The sequence below is a fragment of the Rousettus aegyptiacus genome, unplaced genomic scaffold (assembly GCF_014176215.1).
Source record: "Rousettus aegyptiacus isolate mRouAeg1 unplaced genomic scaffold, mRouAeg1.p scaffold_m13_p_2, whole genome shotgun sequence".
Lineage (NCBI taxonomy): Eukaryota > Metazoa > Chordata > Mammalia > Chiroptera > Pteropodidae > Rousettus > Rousettus aegyptiacus.
Window position 1 is genome coordinate 18,459,876 of NW_023416295.1, and position 27,335 is coordinate 18,487,210.

General features: G+C 34.1%; 1 protein-coding gene and 1 pseudogene across 21 annotated transcripts in view; one reads left to right on the plus strand and one right to left on the minus strand.

Moving 5' to 3' along the window:
* Positions 1–10,974, plus strand: part of IKZF2 (IKAROS family zinc finger 2) — a 147,114-nt gene extending 136,140 nt beyond the window's left edge. For all 21 annotated transcript variants that reach the window (XM_036237523.1, XM_036237526.1, XM_036237522.1 and 18 more), the window contains one exon: positions 1,643–10,974. In XM_036237523.1, coding sequence (XP_036093416.1) covers positions 1,643–2,367 — 725 coding nt within the window. In that variant the 3' untranslated portion in view covers positions 2,368–10,974. The remainder of the gene's footprint in view (positions 1–1,642) is intronic.
* A 13,821-nt stretch (positions 10,975–24,795) lies between these two features.
* LOC118614345 lies at positions 24,796–24,914 on the minus strand (annotated as a pseudogene).
* Between the last annotated feature and the right edge of the window lie 2,421 nt (positions 24,915–27,335).

The following is a 27,335-nucleotide window of genomic DNA, read 5'->3' on the forward strand; positions in this document are numbered from 1 at the left end:
CTTATTGCTCTCAGAATAAAATTCAATTTTCTTAGCTGTTGGATGAGCCCCAAATTATGTGACTCCATCTTTCTCATCTACTTTCATACTCTGCCATATCGAAGTATAAGTAATCCCTGGAAAGAGTCATGCCCCGTTACCAGCCCTACATTTCTTTACTTGGCTGATATTTGCTATCATATTCATATTGCTGATGCCACTTCTTTCAGGAAGTCTTCTTTTACTCCCCTAGTTTGAGATACATATTCCTCTTATTTGACCCCATAGCACATATCACACTGTATTATAAAGAATCCCTAAATTACTATTACTCCCTCTAAACTGTAAACTCTTTGAGAATATAGATTAGGTTTGTATAGCTTAATTTTTAAACTTTTGACATGGCAATATCTTAAACTAGGTACCACGAGATAATTTCTCATTTTTTTCTTTCCATTTTCATTACTCTGATCATTACCCTGATCTCACTTTGGGGACTCTTCTTCAAAGCTAAGATAATACTAGCTACTTGAATGCGGTTCTGTGGATCAATATTTCCTATCAATGTTACAAGCTAGGCATTCATCTACAACAACACAGTAGACGTTTATAAGAAGTCCATGTATATTTTTAAGAAGCATTTTTCTATAAGATTTACCCATCAGAGTAACTAGGTAATTAGTAGGAGACCACATCATTTAGTGGCAGAAATCTAAAAAAATAAAATATTCTGTCCAAAGATGGTGATATTTAAAGGAGAAAACTTAAAATTACTTATTCTGTTCTATGCACTAAACTTTTTTATAGTTAATGTTTAGATATTATATTGAAGTAAAATTAAATTTGTTGAAGTAAATATTAAAGACAAAATTACAAAGATCCTTCAGTCAAGAAAACCGACAATGGGTATACATACTAGAACCATTTAAGGAAGGGGTGATGTAAAAATGAAAAATTATCCCTTTCAATAAGCAAAACAAAAAACATGTTTTCCAAGTGTATAAGTACTTTTGGAAGTAACTCCTATTTTTAAATAGCCACAAGTGTTATTCACTTTATCAGACAATACAACTTTTAATAGTATTGAAGTAGTGACTTCTTTGAACTCTCCAGAATGACTTATGTTGGCTCTGTAATTGATTTTTTTTTCTTTTAGTATGGTAGCTAAATCAACCAAATTAACCCTATACAACAGTGAAGTGATAGATGTTATAACCACATCACTCTTGCTTTGTGATCTTTGTGGCTTGGTCACTGATGTTTAAATATGCAAAAACAAGCATAGTCCTTGAATTTTTTTCATCTGATATTTTTTCTTTCTCATATTGTTGCTGAACTCTAGACAAGTGGAAATTTTAATAGCAAATGAAAATAAGATAACATACTCAATCATATCTTTCACGCTGGATGCATTTTCATGATGGCATTAGAACAAGTCTAAATGGCTTGTGAAATTTTTATTACTAAACCTCTTTGCAAGTTTAGGGTATTTGTGAGCCTCAGCAGAATTAAAGAGCCCAAATACTTGATCCAAAGAATGAGATATACTATCTTGTGAAAAATGAATTTCATTAGCTTTATACTTTTATATTTTTAGTCCAACCACTAATTTTGTTGTATCCTTTTCTTTTTTCCATTTTCCTTTTCTTCTCTCTGTTTTCAGGGGAAAAGCTCATGCGATTCAGCTACCCAGACATTCACTTTGATATGAACTTACCATATGAAAAGGAGGTTGAGCTGATGCAGCCTCATATGATGGACCAAGCCATCAACAATGCAATCACCTACCTTGGAGCTGAGGCCCTTCACCCTCTGATGCAACACCCGCCAAGCACAATCGCTGAGGTGGCCCCAGTTATAAGCTCAGCTTATTCTCAGGTCTATCATCCAAATAGGATAGAAAGACCTATTAGCAGGGAAACATCTGATAGTCATGAAAACAACATGGATGGCCCTATCTCTCTCATCAGACCAAAGAGTCGACCCCAGGAAAGAGAGGCCTCTCCCAGCAATAGCTGCCTGGATTCTACTGACTCAGAAAGCAGCCATGATGACCACCAGTCCTACCAAGGAAACCCTGCCTTAAATCCCAAGAGGAAACAAAGCCCAGCTTACATGAAGGAGGATGTCAAGGCTTTGGATACCACCAAGGCTCCTAAAGGCTCTCTGAAGGACATCTACAAAGTCTTCAACGGGGAAGGAGAACAGATTAGGGCCTTCAAGTGTGAGCACTGCCGAGTCCTTTTCCTAGACCATGTCATGTACACCATTCACATGGGTTGCCATGGCTACCGGGACCCACTGGAATGCAACATCTGTGGCTACAGAAGCCAGGACCGTTACGAGTTTTCATCACACATCGTTCGAGGGGAGCACACATTCCACTAGGCCTTTTCATTCCAAAAGGGACCCCTATGAAGTAACAAACTGCACATGAAGAAATACTGCACTTACAATCCCACCTTCCCTAAGATGTTGACATACTTTTTTTTTTTTTTTAATATTATTACTGTCATTAATTCTTATTTTGTGGACACAGTGTCTTTGCTCTGCCTAATTCAGTAAGGAAGAAATAGAAGAGAGAAGGGACAGGGGATATCGTTTCTTAATAACTTGGCTTGTTTATTTTGTGGGAATTTTAAGAGCAGTTCATTTCTACCATGCATAGATATAAGGCATATCATGCTTTGAAAAAAAAAAATCTTGATTCATGTAGATTCACCTAAGAGATTCTAATTTGCCACTGATGTTCAGGATTATGATTGAAGGCAGGAAAATTTAGAGTTTTCTGGGTAGGACTTTTGCAGTTTAAAATGGTATGAGTAACTCAACGCTTCAAAGAACAATGTTTCAAAATTAAGCCCCTTTTTTTCCCCTCTAGAGATCATGGAACACAAACACATTGTTATTTTCAGTGATGACTCCTTGGATGGGTTGTTGTTGTGGGTTCTATGTTTACTTCCCCTACAGAATTTATAACACAGTATGTTATACACTGTACCACATAGCAAAACTTTTAAACTACAGGTAGTTAAGGGCACTTAACAATACAGCTGAGGTCCTATGATCTTATTTTTCTAAACTTAGGCACTGTTTTTCCATAATCTTGATGACTGGCATTGTATAGACACCCTGGCAGCCTTACTTATAACACCTTCAATGAATAGTATTTTCATCTAATTTTCAGAATAACATATGGTCTAAGAGTGACTTAGAAGCAGTCAATAGTTTCCAAAAGGGACCTCTACTTTCATTAATTTGGGAAGTTTTCTTTTAATGTTGTAATGTGATGGCCACATAGTATACGTGTTTGTTTCTAGAAGTATGCTTATGATTGTCACTTTATCAGCATTTAATCAGTGTTAACCAGTCAGCAGAAAAGCATAATTAGGCTAACAGTAGGGGGAAAAAAAAAATCCCACTCAGAAATCTCTTTTCTGGCATTTCTCCTTGACTGTTTTTGTTTTGTTTTGTTTTGTTTTCAAGCTGTGACCACCCAGTGTTCTGTCCATAGTCCATTCATCTTTTACTCTTCCAGTGGAAGGTCTTAAAATTTTTACTATAGGCTATTTCTTTCAAAATCTCCTTGGAGCAATTGCTAATTTGATCTGGATGTGGTGACTTGAACTCCTTAAGGTTACGGAACTAGGGCTATTTTTTATGGTATTTCTTTAATGATTACATTTACCACTTTCGGTTCAAGGAAAGGAAACTTCTTTGTTACCTATATGTTGGACTATAGAGAAAACAAAGAACAAAGCTTATTTTTAACCTTTTTGGAATATAGAATGCACAGAACCCCAAGCAAAAGTGACTAAGTCCTCCGCATTATTTTGTCTTAAAACCATTCAACTATTTCTAAGTCCTTGTCAGAAATGAATTTCAATCTCTCAGTACAGAATTTCTCTTCTTGTAATCCATTCATGTTACCTTATTTCATGTGCAGATTTTAATTTCATTTATATAGGTGCAGTTCCACAGCATTGAAGGGGAGGAACAGCAATTGATTCAAGTCATTTTGGGGGAAGTGGCTTGGAGGCAGACTCGCTGCTCATGTTTAGGGAAAGCAGCCCTGACTGTGACTGGATTATTTGATGACCATTTATGAATACTGAAATGTAACTGATAGCTACTCTAAAAATAATAATAATTAAATAGGATGCCAAAACTATGTTTCTTAATACAGAATGATGTGAGAAATCTCAAGACTAAAGAACTATGGACACATAAGCAAATCTGGCTGTAATACTGCTCTTCACCTATTTTTTAGTTTACTTTCTATTTAAGCAACTTCTAAGCACCAACAGCCAGAGTTAGCAAACAATGGTCATAATTCAACTCTTCTTTTACTAACCCCTGTCATAATTATTTTTGGAGAAATGTCCGAACTGTTTCTTTAAGTCTACGAGAATGCACCAAAACAGAGATGTGACATGTTTTAAGTAGAATATAAACTGTCACTTTTTTCTGCATGTTTTGGTACATTAGTACGATATGAACATACAACTTATGAAAGGTAAAGCATGTCTTTGAGACTCCCTCACCCCACCTACCCTAACCACTCATAGATAAGTGGAATTTTATTTTATTTGTTTCCTTTTGGTGGCAGGTAAATAATTTAAGGTCAGTGATTTTGTGTTTTACTGCAATTTAAGGAAACATTTGGATGGCTATCAGTATGTTCATAACTTTGGCTGTGTATGAATTTCTTCTGGCATTTTTATGAATTTTCTTTCTCCCCCCCCCCCCTTTTAAGTGTGTGAACAATCATGTACCTACCTGCCCTGGAACGAAACTGAATTTAGATAGACCTAAAGAGTTGTATAGTACCATGAAGAAAATACTTAAGAATCTCTTTTCCTGATTTAATCTTTTGGAGAAGTTATTTTATTGAAGGGACTTAGTATTTGTGAGTGTATATTTGGTACAAGTATATACTTGTACTTTCTGAGCCTCATGATATGAGGAACAGAAAGAGGTAAAGATGGCTCAGGGCATGGCAGAGACAAATGAGGACAAGGTCAATTCGAATGTGTAGGTTAGGAAGAATTTTCGTGAACAGTACTTTCTGGGAAAATCTGGATGGCTTATAAATAAGCTGGTAGCACCTAAAAATAAGTATGAGGGTCAGACACCAAATAAATCAAGTTTTATGTAACAGTTACATACCTAAGTTTATTTAGGTGAGATTTCACAATACAGAGTATTTGAGGTACACGGAAATGGGTTACCCTCTGTATTTTCCAGTTTGGCAAAAATCCAGAAATTCATCACATTACTTTGCCCTAATTTTGCCCAGATTTTATCTCTAGCTCCTGTTGGAGGAAGTGTGTGACCTTTCTCTAATAGTGGTCAATCGCTTCAAAAGCCATTCTAACCTGACGTTTTAATCAGTGAAAGTGACCAATAAGCAGATGGGAAGAAATGTTGAGTTGTTGAAACATTCCGTTGAGAATTTTCTGGAGGGACGAAATGGAAGATTGAGAGACTAGGATTTAGATTTGGTTACAAAGCAGGAGGTGTCTACACACACACACACACACACACACACACACACACACACACATTCTTTTAAAGAAAATTCATGAAAAGAAGCAACTGGAATGATTAGATATATTGCAAGAGCGATATATAGAGAGTTAACTGTTGTTAATACCTGAGCAGTTTAGTTGGTTTACTTTTTACCAGATTGTATTAAGAGATATTAAGAAGTTACTCGTGTGTCTTTAGGACTATTTGCAACTATTAAACCTTGAGTCTTTACTATCTACTTCCAGAACAAATCAAAACAATCAAAAAAGAAGAGATTTTAAGCTGATTTGATATAACCTCCAAAGTGAAGGAAACATGAATTACCTTTGGATAGGAAGATATAGAAAAGAAAAATTATCAACTGATATTTGTTGAGAAATGGAGAAAGACAAGAACATTTTAGTGAGCTTGATATTGCTTTTATTTACAGCTTTTGTGTCTCAGTTATACATCTCACAAACCACCATGAAGGCTTTATGATATTTTATGTAAATGTTTGACAAAATTTACATCAGTGAAGGCATTTAGATGAAAATTATGTTTTACTTTCCAAATGTTAATTTATTATATCTCAAAAATGATTCCTTAAGGTAAAAAAAGAACAGAAAAGTCTCCAAAAATACAAGAAACTGTATGCCCTTAGTTTTAATACAGAACTTAGATTGTGAGAGTTATTGGCTATGTTATTTTTTGACTTTAAATTGTTCATTTTACAAAAAAAGATGTTACATTTGTGATCATCTTTACTTATATTTTATATATTATTTTAGTAAGTACTATCTGTATGAAGACTATTCTAAAATAGAAATTCAAAGAAAAAAGGAATAAGGGTGAAATTGAAGTTTGTATATATGAAAGTTATCTTAGAACTGTTTTTAAACCTCCAGTTTCTGCAAAATAATGAAAATATACAGTAACTGGTCTCTTAAGATCCTTAATTTAATGTATTAAATACTTAGAAAATTTCTTTATATTGGTGCCTTTTTAAAATGCATTGAGAGAGTGTTGATTAGCTGTTGTGGTCCTACAACACTTTTATTATGTATTTTTTAAAAATCACTTAAAATTGAGTACTATATAATTTATCTTTGTGTTCTTAGGGTGAAACTATTAGAGGAATTTCCAATACTGAGACTTTCAACTCATTTGTGTAAACTAAAAGGAAATTTTGAAACCAGATTTTAATATCTTTAGATAGTATTTCTGAATACCATCTCAAGATTATGCAGGTGAAATATAAGGTAGAGGGAAATTTTAGCTGTAAATTGCATTATGGTATGTGCTTGTTTTCTTTTAAGGAAGAAATTCTAGTATCATGGAAGCCTTTACTAGTGAAATTTTTGGTCAATAAAACAGTATTGTTTTGGAATTTTATCTAATGACTAGTGTTATGCTAGTCTTAGAAGCTCTGTATTCTAATATGTTAGTTTTAAGGAATAATATAAAGAGGCAGGTAATTAATTCTCCTTGAACAAAACAGAACTAACCAGTCATATCACACTGCTCTTCTCCAAAGCATAATCTCAAATGGTTTCCTACCATGGTTGTGTATTACTTGCAATGGATGTGTTAGGATATGACAGATTTTTTTTAAAAAAATAAAGAGCTACTTGTTATACAAAGCAAATGTCATATGACCAAGAAGCTGTGATATCCTAGTGTTTCTTTCTATCATAGTGTGTTGCTAGGCCAAATCATGACACCTTCAATATTTTTACATTTATTGCAGAAACCTAAAATTTTGGAATTTCCATGAGGTTTTAATGTAACATTCAATTTCTAGCTTTTTGGTTTTCTCTTGCTGTACTGTAAGTTTGTGGATATTTTTCACATGCACTCTTAGAAATAAGTTCCTAATTCTGTTTATGGGGTTTTTCTCCCATAACATTGTATTTGTATATTTTCTGTATAAATTTGTTATGAATTAATCTTTACCCATACAGGGAATGGTACGTGAATGACTAGTTTTCTAAGATGTTCTTTTTATTGTGAACAAAATATAAAATTGAGAGGCCCTCTGCTAAGCCACATAAAGTATAGCATATAACTTCAAATAGGTACAGATTAGCCAGTTTGCAGTTAATTGGGCCCTTCAGATTACCTCAAGTGACACACACAGAAAACCTTCTCAGATGGGTGGAGGTCACTGAATCCCCAACTATGCACTTATCAGGATTCTACTTAATTTAATTTACTGGAAATGAATTTTAAGAATTGAATACACTGTAACAAGGGAAGGACTCTGGGTTTTGTTTTTGTTCTTGTTTTATTCTTTTGTGTTTTTTAAAAGTAGTTTAATTTCTGAAACTGTGATAAAAAATTTGACTGTCAAGCACTCTCAGATTTTGAACATAAATCACTTCCCCTTCTGTGTAACAAAGTTCTCTTTGTTCTCTCTTCTTAAATTTTGTCTACTCTTCCCCACCTCTTTTCTCCTCTCTGTCCATGCCGCTGCCATCATTGTCTTTGGACTTCTCTGCCTCTCTTCCCCCTACTACTTTGAAGATAGGGTCAACCCTTCTTTCCAATTCATGGGTCTCTTAAGTCTTAATTTTTTTTGTGATTTTTGTTGGCTGTATAATCTGCTGACATATTTTTATACTCAAGTGTAGTTTTATATTAAAAAGAAAAGTAGTTGGATTAAAAATGATAGGGTATATAACCCTCATGTTACTTTCACTTCCAAATATTGGGTACCTAAAATAAGATTGCAGAGATTATGTGATGATCATAATATGGTATGTTTGCCTGCCTTTTTTGTTGAATTTTGTGAATTCTGATTTGGTTTTTCCTCTTAAAGTATATATTATGAAAGATTAAACAATTTTTTGCAGGTATGTAGGAAGATGTTAAAAATTTAAAGCAAAAAGTCTTAATTGTCCCCCAGGTGGGAGAAAATGCTTTAACATTACGATCATATTCCAGGTTTGGAGGGGGCTCTCCAGGCTCCATATTTGCTCTAAATAGTTGAAACTTTTAGACCATGTGTTATTTGCAATCCTAGAATGATTGCTTCTGCTATTTAGTCTAAAAAGATATTTTTCTTTTCTTTCTATACAAGTGCAATACTTTCCTTGAAGTCTTAACTATGGTTATTTTTTGTTTTGTTTTGTTTTCTGACCTGTTCTTCCTTTAGTTAATGACAAAAAGAAACCCCTTGAAAACCATGGTATTTTAGTTAAAGGACACAACAGAAAACACTCTACAGTCAAAAGATTAAAGAATGTGGAAACCATTGGTCTCATCTCATGGTACTTTTTTTTAGGCTAAATTTCCATTGAAATTAGTAATCTTTTGCCTGAGAAATGTGTCCTAAAGTTGAAATTCTTAAAGACTGAATTTTATTCTTAGACCCTTGCCCAATGTTTTAAATTAAGAACTTACTTTTTTAATTTCAATTTTTCTCCTTTTGAAAATGAATTTTAAAGCAAAGCACTTAGCTCAATTTTAAACACCTATGACTTACTGAAGAAAATTTTTAAGAAATATTTGGAGCACTTCTGTTTTCATACAAATTTAAGTAAGAAGTATTTTTCGTATCATACATATTTATATGTAGTATATTGGTTTTCTTTTTTTATACCTGTGACCCTGTAGTAAAACTGCTGTAATGTAAATACATATTTTGTTAAAAGATAACATTTCTTTGGCATTTCTCTTAAAGGCAGTTACTGCATTTGTACAGTATGTGTCTTGGCCATTTTAGATTTTTTTCGTTAACAATACCAAAGGTAATTAGACTACTTTAAAAACTAATTGCTTGACAGTTTCTAGGATATTTTGAGTTTTAGAAGCAAAAAAAAAAAAAAAATAGGTCAAACCAGTAAACCTCATTTTTTTTTCAAACTAATAATTTGGGAAAATAAAAACTATTGTTTAAAAAAGAATTATATATAAATATATATGTAAAATTGAAATTCCAGACCTTGTATGTCAGGTTCGCTCAGTGTAATGTATTTTTTTTAAGGCGCAAATACCATACCTCAGAAAATGAGGTTTACTATGGAAATATTGAAAACAGTCTTTGCAGCTGTGTGACAAGTCACTCTGCTTTATACCAATTTGGAAACCTCCGATAAACAGTTTTATCACTGCAGACTAAAATATGGGACTTGTATTTTCTTTGTTTTTAATGTACACACATACATGCTCTGTGCATGTATGTGGGTACTGTGTATATGTGTGTGAGTGTTGTATATGCATGTGTGAATGTGTGTCTGTGTGTACAACTAAAAAGCTGCAGAAACTTTGTAATACTTTGTGAAAAGGATTATATTATAAAGGTTTGTACTGTCTGAGTGCACAGCTACTGGAATAAATTTAGGGAATCTCAGGAACAAGCATATAATTTGTCCAAGATTTATTTCTTCTCAGAAGTGTAAGTGCAGTTTTTAATTCTGTATATTATTTAATATTTTACCAATAAAATAAACTTCTGACATAAAAAGTTTGCTATAAAAACTTTCTGGTGAAAATTCTATACACATCTTCCAAACACAGAAGATTAAGCTGTTTAATAGCATCTGGCTTATTTTTAAGTTACAATTGCCATTGTGTATGTGTCGCACTCCTGATCTAGGGATGTGGATACGTGTGACCTCAGGAATCCCCATCATTAATATGTAGTCCACCAGAGCAGAGAACCATGCATCCCATTTGTTAAGGATGACATCTCTTTTCTCTTCAGTTTTATATACATATTCTTAAATCTAAGAGGTATGGATTTCAGAGCCTATTTCTTATTTATAGAAGAGAAAAAATGGGACCCGAGGGAAGAAAGCTGTGACTTGATCCAAAGTACAGAGTGAATTACACAGGCATTCCAAGTAATGATCAATAATCATATTAGAAACAAGCATTTCTTAAGAGTCAGACCTAAGATTAAATAAAAGATTAAGTCAGAGATTATTTAGTCACATTGACAAAAATGTGTGTGTTCTGCTTCATGTTACAGTCCCACTATGTGAGTCATAATCTCCTTTGATTTTACAAATGCAGTTTTAAAATGAGAATTTTGTAGTTATACATATCTTCATAACCAGAATGTAGAAGGGCACATATGATTAGACTCATTTTGTTTAGCTTTAGCTATTTGCTTATCCCCTATGCCAATTTAAAGTCCATCATCACGTTTGAGGTAGCTATTAGAATTTGTTTTCAGTGATACGTATTCACAGAATCTCATGGATCTTTATCCCATTTCCTATTTATTTCATATCCACATGCCACACAGAATGAAAAATACTATGAATTCAAATGAAATTTTACACTTTTGGCCATCCTTAATTCAAAATACTAACCTAAGTGATGGGGGGAAAATACAAGTGAAGGAAGAAAAAAGGCAAGAGAAAGAGGATGAGAATGAAGTCCTCTCTAATGTTATGTTTATGAAGGATCCCTTCAAGATCAGAAAGAAATATTTATCAAATTGCCATGTTAATAGTATTGAGCAAAATTAAAATTTTTTAAAAAAAATACATGCCATGTGTTCTTGATTTTTCTACTGCAGTGGGGTCATAGAAATGAAAAATATTTAAAGTCTTGTTATATTGTAAGACTTTTTATCAATATACTCAAGGCAAAAAGGCTGTTCTTGGAGTGTGAGCTGCCTGGTAATCACAGTTATTTAGAATATTAGAGTTCTCAGACCAACTTCCAACAAAACCTCATGTTGTGTTAACAGCTCTACCAACAGTTCCTAGTGTGATTTTTTAAAACTTATCATTAGAGGTACCAATGAGTATAACAACTGGTAAAATCAAATTTTACTGCTTTTGTCAAATTTGGCACAGAACTTGAGGGATATTCCTCCATAAAATAGCCTAACAAGCATACAGGAGGAACTGACAAAGATAAAATGTCCATAATCCCATATTAAAATGGTCAAAAGTTGGGGGAGATCTTGAAAAATAAAATTAAGTCCAGTCTAAGAAAAAGAAATATCAGTTTTTTTCTTCTTGTCCTTACTTCTGCTCGGGAATCCTAGAGTATGTCTTGGATCAGACCAACTGAAATTTGTTCAGGCACAGGACAAATCCATCAAAATAGTAAAAACAGATACTGCCCATGTCGGTGTGAGTTCTTGAAAGGCTCAAAAGAGCTATATAAACCTCATCATCTGACCAACTGGAGCACAAGCAAAGAAGCAAGATTGGTAAGTGCTCTAGGAAGAACCAAAGGTAAAAAGGAAGGAAGGTAAGGGAGTGTATACTGGGCTCCAGTAGGCTTAGGTAAGCCTGTGACTAAAGAGGCAAGAGTCACTAAGTGTTGTCATTTTACCTCAACTGATGGAGGGAGCCTGGGATCAGAATCAGCTGTCCCCACTGGGAATGCTTCATGAAATACCTTGACAGAGAAGTAGGAGAATTTAAGAGGGATTGGGAATAAAGTACGTGGTATGTCAATGCCCTGGATCCACCATATTATATATATATTTGGTGGACCTAATAGCCTAAAAGACTAGGCCAACACAGTTTTTGTAAATGATGGAGGAGTTTCCAAATTAACATTTCCCATGCAAAAGTCGGGATGGAGGTACCTAGGCTGTTTGGATGTCAGAGCAGTAAAAGTGAATGCATATCTTGAAAGTGAACTATCCGAGTGAGTAGTCTTCTTCCATATTTTTTTCCTTTCCCTGTTTTTTTTTTTTCCATTATGTCATGTAAGTAATTTACATTTCTTTCTAGCTCATTTTCACCCCCTTCCTCATCCGTGTCCACATCAACCTTTTTACACTTTCCCCTCTGTTCTCTCTATAACCTGCTGTACCAATTTGCTGTCTGTTCTTTACCCTGGCACCATTCTAATGAACTAATTTGAAATACAATCTCTTTTAATGTAAGTAATTTTAATGCAACCAGAATATATATGACTTAACTATGTCCTTTCCCTTTTTACAAGTACTTTACGAATTAACACAATTGTTAACTGGCTTTACCTAAAGCATTAAAAATTCTCATAGGAAGTGTAGGGTATCTGATACTTTATTTTATTGAGAAAGAAACAGGTTCAGATTGGTTGGAATTTAGGTCATCAACTCTCTGAATGAGTAAACTAGGCTCTAATTCCAGATATACTTAGTCTAGTTTTATTTTCTAAAGAAGTTTATTTAGCATTTAACTAATAAGCCCCAGTAATACAGAGGAATAGAAAATCTATTGTCTGAATGCTTGTATCCCCCGCAAAAATTTATATGTTGAAATCTTAATGCCAATTTGATGGTCTTGGGACGTGTGTCTTTTTGGAAGTGAGTAAGTCGTGAGAATGGAGCCCTCATAAATGGGATTAATGCTCTTATAAAAGAGACCCTAGAGAGCTCTCTAGTCCCTTTCACCATGTAAGGACACAGCTAGAAGACATCAGCTATGATCTGGAAAGAGGGCCTTCACCAGAACATGGCTACGCTGTTACCTTGATCTTTGACTTTTAGCCTCCGGAACTGTGAGAAATAAGTTTCTGTTGTTTATAAGCTACTTAACGTGTGGTATTTTGTTATAGTAGCCCAAACAGACTAAGGCAGCAAATATTACCAAGTAGAAGGTAACAAAAAATGTTTTAGCAGACATACCTTACAAGTCCTGTTTTGCTTATTCTAATTTTGAAACAGAATCATCCCAAATGAACTAACTCACCGACGCAGTCAGGAAGGCTGAGCAAATACAACATGAAGTAGCAGGGCGAAAATAATCTGGAATTGAAATTTTTCTGCAGAAATTTTTGAAAATAGATCAAGTATCTTAACTAGATCCTCTAAAGACTCTTTTTAAAACTCAATTTAAGTAAATGTGGACTTTCAATTATTTACCAAATTTCCTTTCTAATTGATGGACTTCTTTATAATTGATGGATTTCCCACTTTATCCATACTCCACACCTCATTTCTCTCCTTACCGCAGAATGTAATTTCCAGTATTTACACTTTGTTTTCTGATTCCTTTCTATTTAAAAGCCTTGAGGTGACTCATCATGAATAATATGGAGTTATCAGAGCCGGAAGCTCTGGTTATGATATCCAAGTATTTGTGATGATCAGTCGTCATTTTATTATGTCTTCCAGGTTCGGTAGCAGCCTGGACATTATGCTTGTCTTCTTAGGTGCTAAAGCCAATACTAACCTCTTTACTGTTAATTCTATAGCATAAGGACATTTCCGGGATTCACTTCCCCCCTCACCACCCCCACCTCCATCCCAACTCTGTCCATTCTGAAGTGATATATGTACAATAAAATCCAACTTCATGTTGTCTTTCCCCAGGAATGAGACACATGCAACCATTTGGAATTTCCTGGCTCTGACCTGACGAGTTTCCTCAGACTTCAGGATGGTCGCTGTAGTTACATCCACCATCATGTACTCCTCGTCTGACTTCTACAATGTAAGTAACCACTATTTTGGCTTTTAAACAGTCTGTTCGTTGTCTCCCTACCCTACCTCCCTTCATTGTTTTATTTATTTAGTTATTTGCATCAGATCGTAACATGCATCTATATTTTACTATCATTTGATAACACTCAAGGGGGAAAAAAAAATGCGAGAAAAAATGACCCATGTTTTTCCAAACTCTTAGCCAAATTACTTTGTAGTCATCCTAACACACGGTAGTTTATCTATACCATAACACTGATATATTTCCCAAACTACAAGTGTAAGCCTATAGTCTTCTGCTTTCTTCTTTAATGTTTTGACAAATCTGATTTTAGGGAAAAACATAGTCACTTGATCACATAACATGCAAGCAAAAAACTCTGCTTCGAGCATAGGGAAGGGGACAGCAGTATTTTATTAGCCAAGAATTCCAGTAGCTTTCTTGAGCCTTTGAGATATGAAGTGGGTTGTTGCCTAATTCTTTTGAAATAAAGATGGGTTCTGTGGTATTATCTCTCTTACTTTTTTGTATGTTTAATAGAAACTCTAAAATAGACACACAATATTATCTATTTAAACTATAGTATGCTGAAAATCATTATCTGCTTTAATTATAAAAATGTTTGTTTTTTAAAAAAATTATCATCCTCTTGAGAGACCAGCCACCATATTCGATATGACATCTCTCAGCTTTAATAAAATGTTCATTTGTGCTGACATTTTGAATTCTTCTTATCCTGGTTCATAGTTCCTAACCTACAGAAACTTTAATACTCCCAACTCTTGGAGAGGGGGAGGGACAACAGGAGGCTAGAAGTCCATGAAGCTGTGAGCCAGGTAGTCCTTGCAGCCAATATAGTGTGGTGACTTTAGGGCTACATAAAAAAGATTTACTAACATGCCATTCCATCAACATAAATCGTCTTAATGATTTTTTTAACATGATGTACGTTTTAATATGCTTGGCCTAGTCATGTTATCTGACTCAGAAAGCAATCAGCCCACATAAAAACAAACAAATGAACAAACAAACAAACAAACAAAAGCCTTCAAAAATGACCAAGATAATAAAGGGTATGTGTTTGCCTTTCTGTGACCAAGTGGCTCATTAATATCAGGAGGCCTTGCCAAATACCTTTCCAGTGTGGTGTATAACTCAACTACACTTATTAGTCACCACATAGAAGTTTATACAGGAGTAGCTTTGGGCAATGCTAGTGTCCCATGGAAACCCAGAGCATCAAAGCCGTCACGTATCAGTAATGGTGCTCTATCAGCCTTCTGTTGGAGACTGAGTGTCACCTATACCAGCACAGAATTAAAGAACAATATAATTTATTCACTTTTACATTTTAAATCTGTAGACTTTGCTTTCTATTTATCTGCTGTTCTTTAGTTCTCTGGAGGCTGAATTATAAATAACCCTCACATTTCTCAGAAGCAAAGACTTTTTCTACCTTCCTTATTTTTAAAGTAAGACTTATTTTCACTATTTGAGATCATATAAACTGCAAATGCAGTAGTCTGGGAAGAGAAAAGAGCGTTAGCTTCTAAATTTATTTTGGTCTATGAGATCTGAATTTATCCCATTTGTCCAGCTATTAGGGCAGAGCTCTATAATAAAACTAATTTAGAGAAACAAGGACAGCTACATCATTGGCCATCTGAATGACAGTAAGAGTGAGTGATTTATCCCGTCCCATTTATCACAATGTACAAAGCAGGCCTGATTTATATGTAGTAACATCTAATTTGTGACACAGCAAGGCCTTTTGATATTTTACTATAAGTAAGCCTACATATGGGTCTAAGCACGAAATATCCTTGGTCATTTTACTGAGTAATATTAAACAGAGTATTTAGAAGATCTAGTTATGAAAGAATGTATATACTTTAAAACTTAAATTTAAAACTAATTCTGTCATAGTCGTAAATGATTATTATTTTAAAATAGAAAGTTTTTATTTATTTCTTTTAAGAACCCTAAAGAAATTGCTTGGTAAATAGCACTAGAAGAACACACACAAAAACACCAGTATAAAACAACATATTCATATTTTCATTCTAGAAATCTGGCCCAGTGAACATTATTTATTCTAGGATTCTTGGCAAAGTTGCTTTGTGTACTGGGAGAAGTTTAAGCAAATGTCTACAGAATTAGCCTATAACATGAGAATTTAAGAAGATAGAGTGTACAGATTTGGTTTACAAAATTAAATTCGAATCCACTTGGAAAATTTGAGAACATAAGCTCTGTCCCTTTCTTATCTACATTCTTTTTCCTGCATGATTGGTTCCTGATACAGTATTTAGTAGTAATAATATCATCTAAAATTTAAGAGATTATAATACCTACTGCATGTAGCCACGTTGCTAAGTACTGTAGTTTATTCATTTATTCAGTACTTCCGATGTGCCAGACTGGGCGGTTAGGACATAGTATTGAATAAGACATGGTCCCTGTATTTAAGAAAATTATCTTACAGTGAGGAAGCAAAGGAATAATTAAGAATAAAACATTAGTTATTGTTGTAAATATAAAAGTAAAGTGCTATGGAAACAAATGGAAGGAGAACCTAATTTTCCCTTGGAGTGAGGAAATGTATCCTGGTAGAAGTGACCTCTAAGCTCAGTCCAAAAGGATAAATAAAAGTAAATTTGATGAAGACAGAAAAGTGAGAGAGGAAGATATGTTCTGAACAGAGTTAAGACACTTAAAAGTCCTGGAGGGGAGGGCGGAGAGAGAAAGACAGGTAGACATGGGGGAGAAGACAAAGGCAAGTCAGAGAAAGAAGAAAACAGAAAGATAAATAAATATGAATCAGTACTTTTAGGGGATTGCATGTTCTATATGGCTTGAGCATAGGATGAGAACAGGGATGAAGCAAGAAATCAAACTGGACTGATGAGTAGCATCAGGTGTTAGAGTTTTGTTTTTCTAACTCAAGGGATTTGAATTCATACCAAGGGAAATAAGGCCTAATGAAACTTCTGACATGATAAGCTTTGCAAAATTGCTTGGGCTTCATTCCATGAGAGGTTAGTTTGGAGGGATGATAGTGTGGAAGTAGAAGCTGCTGCAGTAAATCCTGGAAAAAGGTAACAGTAACTTGTGTTATGGGAGTGTTCCAGAAATGGGGAGATGTGGTTAGATCCCAACAATAATTAAAAGGTAGAATATGCTAGACTGTTGATTGATTGTAGGTAGGTTAGTGAGGAAGAGGGCTAAATTGGGGATGATACCCTAGTTTCTGAGTTGGAAAAGTAGATGCATGATGGTGCCATTTGCTGATATCAAAATCACAGGGAGAGAAACAGATTTGAGGTGTAGAGAGAAGAGGAACACACTGAACATGTTTAATGTGAAATACCAGTATAGCGTCCAAGTGGAGATAGTTGGTAGGAAGCTAGAGATATGGGTTGAACACCAAGAGAGAGATCCGAGCTTAAGTTTTTATAAGTTCTGCTTGGATATCATATACACGGTCCACTTGGTGTTTCTCACACACACACACACACACACACACACACACACACACACACACACACACAGATGAGTGTATTCGAACACGAGTTTAAAGTGTGAAGTATAAAAAGTTTTATCAAGGAAGGCACAAAACAGTAGAAGGAATAAGATATGTATATAATAATAACTATAAAGAAAAGCTGTCGCCAAGGCTCAAAACAAAGGTATAAATAACATTCTGGGAGAATGTTTAGGGGCCAAGAATAGCCTCATAGTAAAGGTGATATTTACAATAGATTTTGAAAATTTTGTTGGAAAGTTTCCAGAAAGGCAACTAAAAATTTAGGTATAAATTGTTACAGAGGAATTTTAAGGGAAATGTACCTTAATTTTCAGTTCCTCTGAATTTGAATGAGCTAATAAAGAGAAACAAAGAGCAGAAGCAGAGAGTCAGGACCTACACAAACGTAGAGCACTGCTTGGCCTGTGTGAGTCCTCACAATTCCTCAGCTGGCATTGGGGATTGAGTCTCGTCATGTGTGTCTCTTCTGTAATGAATGTTTGAGCAGTTTTTTGTTTCTTTTTGTGATCTATACAGTAAACCAATATTTAAAATTATCCTTTTAAAATTTGTGGCATATATAAATGTAAAAAAGTAGGTGTCCGTTTATACTATTTAGTTGAATATGCTATATATTATCATCTTATTTCTGAGCTAACGTTATTGGAGATCATCTCAATTTACAGAGATAGAAACTGAGGCCTGCATCATGAGGCTTTGGTGAATTTATTTATAAAATACTTTTTTTTCCCCACAACTAGTTATCACATGACTGGGTTTTCATCATAGTCAGATGATGTTCAAGGACGCACAAGAGACAAGATCTACAGTCATAGAACAACCCTATATCCCCAGACAGCTTTTAGACAACCTCTTCTTTGGGGCCATTTTTAACCACAGTCTATTACTGATCTTCTGGTAATCTGCATGCTTTGTAGTAAAATCAACTAATTTTTTCCATTTATGATCATATAGACCTTTGATTCCCCACACAGATACAAATCAACTGGGTCCATAAATATGTGATACCCAAGTAAACTTTAATTATCCTTTTCACAGGGTATATAAGGACATTTGATGAATGTTATCAAAAGAATTTCAAATTATAATATTGGTCAACCTTTTAATATCTATAATTCTAAGAGAATATTTTCTATATATCTTATAAGGAGAGGTTTCAAAATATTTCAAATGTGTATATAAGATTAATAAAAGTTCATTATGAGTGACAACGTTTTACCTGAGCTAGAAGGTTTATAATAGGACTTCTAAATAAAACTAAACCAACTCATGAGTTTGTGATTATCATTATTTATAGCAATGCTATGCAATAGAAGTGTCATATGTGTGACAAATACTAGCACTATACGTAATTTTTTTCTAGTAGCCACATTAAAAAAACTAAACAACTGAAATTAATTTTAATATATTTTACTTAATACTATATATCTAAAATATTATTTCAACATGTAAGTATATAAAAACTTATGAAATTTTTTACCTTCTTTGTTTCATAAAGTCTTTGAAATCCAGTTTATATTTTATATTTATGTTGCATCTCCCTTTGGACTAGTCACATTTCAAGGGCTCAAAAGCAGATCTATGATCTGTCCTAATAATTAAATTCAACTATATTAATGCTCCTGTGTAATAATAATGACCACAGCTACCTTTTAAGTCCTTATCATGTAGCAGTCACTGTGGTGATTTCCATGTTTTTATTTTTTTTATTTTACTCTCAAAAACAGTCGTCATATGGTATGGATGCCCTTGTCAACCCCATTTACTAGAATGAGTAACAAGACACTTAAAATGACATAGTGGTTTGCCTTAGTCTACCTAGTTAACAAGTGATGGAGCAGGCATTCAAACATGAAGATAAATAAAGCATACTGAAATGATATTTATATTTTTTGTTTTCAGATGATTTTGTATTTTTATTTTTAAGTGAAGACGGCCCTTTGATTTTAGGGGAACTAAATTTGTGCTAAGTGATTCAAGTAAATTTGTAGTTGGAAAAGTGAAAGACCACTGACCCATCTTGCTTGTGGGTTAAGAAAATTTATAAATAGTAAAGAAAACTAAAAGAGATGATCTTACAGAGATCATATTGACGGATAGTAGTATATCGTGGATGTATTTTCATCAGATGATATAGAAGAGAATTAATTTGTTGTGAAACTCAAAAGTTGAATCTCTACATTATTAAATATATAGAAAGAAAATCAGATATAGAAGTGTTAAGCAAACTGGAAAATTTAATTTAGGTCTGAATTTTTCTAAAATAGGAAGTTACTGGTTTTAGAGCAAAGATATTTGCATAAAATATGGTATTTGAAGAACTCATATGATTATTAAGCAAGTTTAATTTGGACAAAATCAAAGATGAATACAAGGAACAGTAATTTGGAGTTGGAGGTCTGAGAAAATCATTAATAAAAAGATATTCTATCTTTCCCTTCTTGATTCTGTGGAGATTCTCCACTACTTACTATAATATTTCAATGACTCTTTTTTCACTCTGTCCATCATTGAGATTTGCCTATATTTTATTTGTGCGACTTCTTTCAATATCACTGGAATTTCAGCCTGCGGATTAAATCTATTTTTCCAAACACTAAGATATATTTTCCCCCATCATTCAAGATACCACTTGGAATCATTCTATTATAGGAAGCCTTCCAAAACCACATATGGGATATACCATGGAGGAGAACAATGGAATGGATAATTTACATGAATGTTCTCATTCCATGGGTTAAGTAATGCCATAGGGTAAAATCTATATCCTTGGGTCTAGTATGCTTTATATAGTCTCTGTTCTACCTCAATCTCCACGTTTCTCTAATTTAAACCACATACTCTTCCTTATTGCTCGGGTTTGTATCCTTTTTCCTAAGCATTTTTCATCTGCCCTTCCTCCTTGCTATTTACCTATTAAAAAATTAAGCAAAGAAAATATTCGCAAATGGCTCGCAGGTAAAAAGAATTGATTGGGGCCAGGAAATGCTCTATCCATTACTAAAAGAGGTTTTATCTTATTAGGTGATTGAAGGAGACAGAGTTGAAAGAGAACATGAGCTTGAGGTCCACAGACCAAGGAGACCCCAATATTTATTTCATTTGTAGTATTATTTAAGCTATTTAACTTTACTGGCTTCAGTTTCTTTATCTAAAATGGTGACAGAAATATTTACATGGCGGAGCTATTTTACTTATTCATTCCTTTTCTTGGACAAATAGCATGTGTCATTCATATATTAAACATACCATATAAAAATAAAAACAATTTCCTACCTTTGAAGTATATGTAATAGATTACAGAGAAATAGAAACAAATGTTAACAGGAGTAGGTTGGGAGTAGGTGAAGAGTACGGTAGGACAGAAAAAAGGAAATTATATATTTTATTTGGAGGATAGAGAGATCAGTCAGGAAATTCAGGCTGTTTAAAGCAGTTGACACTTCAGCTACCATGGAGAAAGAATAGAGTATGAGGGATAGGTAGTCTATATATTTATTAATCTATACAACTCTTCAGCAAGTATTTATTGTGTGACACATAGCAGGGAACAGAGTGGTGAATAAAAAGAAAGATAGTCCCTATCTAAGACTGCATAATTCTCCTGTCCTCACAGTGCTTATAGTCAATGTAGAAGAGAAAGAACTATGTTAACAGTACTCTTAACAGACCTCCACTTAACTGACTTGGCACATTAACCAATACTACCACTTGCCTTTGCAAAACAAACTGATTAATATTCAGAGTTCAATGAAACCTCCCCACTAGAAGGCTACACTTTAGAAATCCTACACACTTCTCTTGTCATTGGTTGAGTCGCAAGCTTGCCAAGAATTAGTTGTGTTTATGCCCAAACTATTTATGACAGTTGACTTATTAATATAACCATGTAATATAATTAAATGTTGCTTACATAATTCAATAAAATAGAATGTAAAATGAAAGAGTCATTTCTTTGAAAACTGAGTTGAATATTTTGGAAAGACAAAGTAAAGGAGAATCATTAAAAATGTTTCTATTAAAATTAGGTATAGGATATACCAACAGAAAAGACTCAGAAGAAATTCTTAATAATCCAGAAAATTCTACATTCAGTTTGGTTTGCAAATATTTTTACATTTTCACTCCACTTTAAACAAAGTGAAACTAGAATTTATACATGGGTCACCAGGTTAAAAAAAAGACTGAATGGATCTTCAGTCAATGGACCCATCTCCAAATTTAAAGCCACAGTTCCATATCCAAAAATTGGTGAATGATTGCATATTTAAATGTATTAGGTTAAAATAAAATTTTAAGGAATAAATAACATTTGTATAGTTCTCTGATTTGAATCTAATTACTAGCTATCATATGGGTAAGAGTTCCTAGTAATGAAATGTGATGTAATGAGATTGAAAGTACTGGGATCTTAGAAATCTGAAGTGGAGAGACATAATCAATCCTAGAGAGTAGGAACTAGGAAGTAGGTGTAGGTCAAGAAAAGCAAGGGATTGGGAGAGGAGAGGATCTCAAACAAGCAAAACAGGGACAAAAAAAAGACACGGGGAACTGAATAAAGTTCAGTGTAGCTAGATCACATAACACAGTATGAGAGTGGACATGGCAAGTAGTCTGGGCTGGAAGACAGGTCCAGGTCCAGGTGTTGGAAAGCCTTATAAATCATGTTAAATCTTTGAGCTTTATCTTGAAGGGTTTTAAATTAGGGGTTGTATTATCAGATTTACATTGAAGTAAAATAACATAGTTGAGTATGGTGGAGAATGGGTTGATGAAGAGCAAATTTGGAGGAAAGAGATAAATGAATCTAAGTAAAATCATGGCAATCTGAATTAAGGCATTAGCAATGGATCTGGAGATATATGGCAGATTGTAGAGCAATTCATGAGTTCTAATCAACAAGATATGATAACTGGTTAAAATTCAGGGGTCAAAAAAGAATGGAGGTCAAGTATAGACTCTCTTAGATTTTAGCCTTAGGAAATTGGGTAAGTGGTGCCATTTATAGAATGTGCTTTTTTTTTTTTTTTTTTTAATGAGAAAAAGGTTAGTAGGGGACTCTATGGGGTTGATGAAGTCCCTCCTGGAAACACTGTGCTTATGTCACAAGACCATCAAGTGGGAAAGTCCTATGAGCAATTGAATACATAGGGGTCAGGAAAGAGGTGAAGCTTAGAAATAGAAGATTTGTTGCCATCTGCATACAGATTGTAATTGAAACCATAAAGAGTAGAAATGATCCCCCAAAGATAGTCAGTAGAATAAACAAAAAAACAAAAAACAAAACAAAACAAAACAGAAAACAGAGACGAGAAACTATATAAGAAAGAATCCTGGAGGAAGAATGTACAGAAACAAAAAGCCAAAAAGAATTAGAAGAAAGAGGAGTGTTCAAAGTGTTCATTACTGCTGAGTGGAAAACACCCAATAGATTTAGAAGTATATGGGACATGGGTGCCCAGGGTGAAGGGCTAGTTCAAGGGAGTGTCTGGAGCCTAAGTCAGAATATAGTGGGGTGAGGAGTGACAGAGAGATGAGAAAAGCAAGGTGAAAATGCCATTATTATGTCATCTTAAGAGTCCCATGGAAGGTGAAGTGCAGAGAGAGAAAAGACTGAAGAAACTGAAAAGGGCCTGGTCTGGAGGGCTTATGTGCCAAATGGAAGGGGGTTGATCTGTGTCCCATAAAAAATGATGGGCACATGGTAAAGTGTACATAATAGACATTTTGCTCACTTTGCCAATAGATAATGAAACCAGAGTTTAGAGAGTTTGAGCAACTTTCCCAAGGTCATCCAGATTTTAAGTCGCATGGGTAAGGTTCAAACCCAGGTTTACATGATTCAAAATGTCTTCCACTCATCATTACCTTATACTGCAGACAAAAATAATCAGATTATTAATGGTAAGATTGCTTAAAAAACATATATGCATGCCTTGGGATAACGTGCAACCATGAAAAATTATGTAGTTAACTATTCAACATATGGAAAGATATTAACAGATTATTAGAAAAAAGTTATAAACCAACAGAATAGAATGATTCCATTTGTAAATAAACAACGTGTACATATGTATTGTATATGCATGGCAAGGTTTAAAAACTGTATCAAAATGCTTATGTCTAGGTGGTTGGATTATGAATTTATTTTATTTTGCTTTTTAATTTTTATGTATTTCTACATTATACATGTATAGAGAGAAACTTTTTTTATGATAAGAGAAAAAATTAAAAGCATCTGGAGGTCAGGATATAGAAGAGCAAGTGATAATTATTCTTTGGCAAAACCGGTCTGTGAGTGGAGTTAGAGTAAGGGTTTAGTAGCTAGAGCATATCTATAATAATGGAGAAACAGCCTATATAAAATACTTAACAGAGTCCTGCCACCTGCGAAGCTTCCTATAAATAAGGGCTGCTGTTATTATTTCTACTACTGCTATCATCATCATCATCATCATCATCATCATCATCATCATCATCAAAGTTAATTTCAGGCCTCAGACTTTCCATACCAACACAGCTCTATTGAGTAGCCAAGGGCAAGAGGTAGAAGAAAAAAATTTTAAATAGGGCACATTCTAGGAAAAAAATCTTAGTAGAGCATTCTGGACACTGTTCTGGACACAGCGGTGTCCAGAGCTAATTATCTATAGGGAATGCCTCAGGACCACAAAAGATAAGACTCATGTTGTCAGACAATCTGTAAAGTAGCTGAGATATGAAGGAATATATTGTTTTAAGATCTTTCTTCCCACCTGTCATTTATGCAGACTTGTTCTTATATCTATCCATTTGGACTACAAATGTTCTGCTTTATCTCTCAGATAGCTTAGATTATAAACCCCAATAGGTTTATGAATTATATCCATCCTATCATGTACCTTCCTTATTCAATAAACTCTACTTGGGCAATTAATGGCATGAGCAGAATAAACCTAACCACAATTAAATCAGTGAGCCATTTAAATAATTTTAAAGATCTGTTAAAAAAAATAACATGTAATTTTAAATTTCTGATTTCTTGGTTCTGAAATGGACTGTGATACTAAAAATAATAACAATCCCAGAAAGACCTACAGCCATGACTCTTATCCAAGAAGACCAAGAACAAAATTTGATGACCTTAGAACTTTGTCAATTTTAATAATTATATTTAAAAAAAAATTCAAACCAATAATATCATCAAATAGAGCCATATGAAATAGAAGCTCCTATAATTCTAATCTGTTATAAAATAAACTTGAAGTGAACTGAAAACACAACTTTATCCATTTATTTATTCATTTATTTTTAGGCAAGGCAACCCCTTTGGTTGACCTCACAGACTGCTAGGACCTTGTCAGTTCACAATCCCTTAGTTTTCATTTTTTACACCTACAGCACCTGGTCTTCCTAGATGGTCTCCCCTCCAAGTACTAACCAGGCCCAACCCTGCTTAGCTTCTGAGATCAGACAGGATCAGGCTTGTTCAGGGGGGCATGGCCATAGACAAAAACACAAATTTAAAAAGAAACTCAGAATATACTGTGCATATGTTTCAGAATAAAGATAAATATACTCTATACAGAGGCGTTAAGTTCGGATGTCATTTCCTTCAAGTTTTGTGCCAATGGCCTAACCAGTTAGCCATCGTCCTTAAATTTTAGACTAGGACAGTAAGCCTGTCCAGGTCTCTTAAATTTTTTAGATATTTAAGTCTCCGCATTTGAAAGAAATATAGCCATGTTATCTAAACAGATGAGTCTAACAATTTCAAAGTTCAGGGAGCCGGGTTAACACAAAAGAGGGACTTATCACTACATTAGTGGTTTGCCACAACTCCATAACTAAGCCCCTGAGTTCCCTGTCCCCTTTCTTCAGCCCTGCCACACCATCCTAGTCTATAGACAAACAAGCTCTCCAATTTAATTCTTATCAAGATGGAAACAAGGCCAGACCTGCTCTTTTAGATAAAATGCTTTGGCTTCTAACTGCCTGACTGCTTATCTTTCATCTTGCAGTGTTAACCATAACCCCTTTCCTGACCTGCTCTACTTCTTGTTTTCAGATGAGCAGTAAGGACTGGGGGAAAAATATGCTTAAATGGACAAGTTCACTTTCTTATGTCCTTCTTTATTCCTTTTAAAGTCTGTTCAACCTCCTTCATGTTCAAATTCTCTTCCTAAAATTATCAGAAATCATGTCACGTGGACAACATGTAATTTGATTATTTCTAAGTTCTCAACTTTTACTCTTCCTACTCTACATCATCACATATTTTTAAAATTTATTTTTCATGTTGATTTTTTTTTTGTCCGAAGGGGATTAGGTTGTCTAAGAAATAGCAGAGTTTTTAAAAAAATTTTTTTCTTTCTTATTTTCCCCATTTGCCTCCCTTAGTCCTAATAAGCTGAATCATGTTCTTGGCTAAGCTGTTTGGTTTGGCTTACCTGAATTCCTGTGTTTTCATCCAAACAAAGCATTGGACTTTCCTGCTCTTTCCCGAGCAGGTGAAAGTTAATGCACTATAGATCTTGAGTAGTCAGGCGGTGTTTTGGCTAGCTTGCTATGTGAGGTTAACTATGGCCCTACCCTTCTTTGACCCTTGTTTCCTATACATGAAGTGGGAAGAAAAAAACAAGTTAGTCTCATATTCATGAGAATTCTAGGAAACTCAATTCTATAATTTAAAACAACCCTGAAGGTGTACAGTGTGAGATTTTTCAGGGCCTCGTTGCTATAAACACCGTGTTCTGCTTATGACAATTTTACCCCATACAAACTCATGTACCTGAACCTGCATGTCCTTGAAAATATGCAAGTGTTTCCAAAAGAACTTGTGTTCCTTAGATGTAAATCATTCTAATACAATATGCTGAGGGTTTTTTTCCCTTAATTTTTACTTTTTGGCATTTATAAATAAACCCACATTACACATCAGAAAATTATCTCATACATGCCCTACTCTGATTTAGATCTTTCATTTTATTATCTTAGCTTAGAAAAGATTGAATCTGGAATTATACTGCCTATTTCTACTTTTCATTTTCTTCCTGCAAATTAGAAATCTCATTGAAGCCAGTTGTTAAACAGTTTTAATATCATTAATATTGGGGGGGGGGAAATATCACTGAATTCAATTTAAGATGCATATCAAATGCTTACCCATGTATAAGGTATTTTGTTAGTGCTAATGGGAAAAAAGAAATACTTGCATTTGGAGAATTAAAAATTTTGTGCCAGAATACCCAACTGTGATATTTTCCCCTAATTATGGCATTTTGATAACAAATGAATGATGTCATATTCAGGATACCATATTCTTGAAAACCAGGAGAAGACATTTCCTAGCTGTCCCTCTGTATCCATAAATAAGGTTCTAATGCTTCTCTTATCCTCGAAATAATTGATATTCAATTATTACTCTTCTTAAAGGAGAATCATATTTATTAGAAAATATTTTTTTTATCATCTCTTCAACTAAATATTATGAGGAAGCAAACTTAAACTTTGTTTAAATTATGATAAATATTACCTTCTCATGACTTTTAATTAGGGCTAGAAAGGCTAAAGAGTAATTGGGCATTTATCTAAATTGAACTTATCTACATTTGTTGAACATTTAATTAAAGTAAGGGGATCTTTTGTCATTTCTGAAAATTCTCCTTTAGGTGCCTCTAGTCACAGGAATTCATCCTCTTTATTATAAAATGCTAGTCATAACTGGTCTACTTCTTGTCTTAGAGACATGAGATCATTTTTACTAGACTACTCTATCTTCACCTTATAGTAGGTTCTTGTGTGACTATAGGGCAAGGGGCAAGTATAATAAAATGAAATTATCCAGTGTCAAATGATTGGGTATCTTTCAGTCTAATGAAAACTATAAAAGTACAGTTTAAATAGAATTAGAGAACTAGGAACCAAATTCT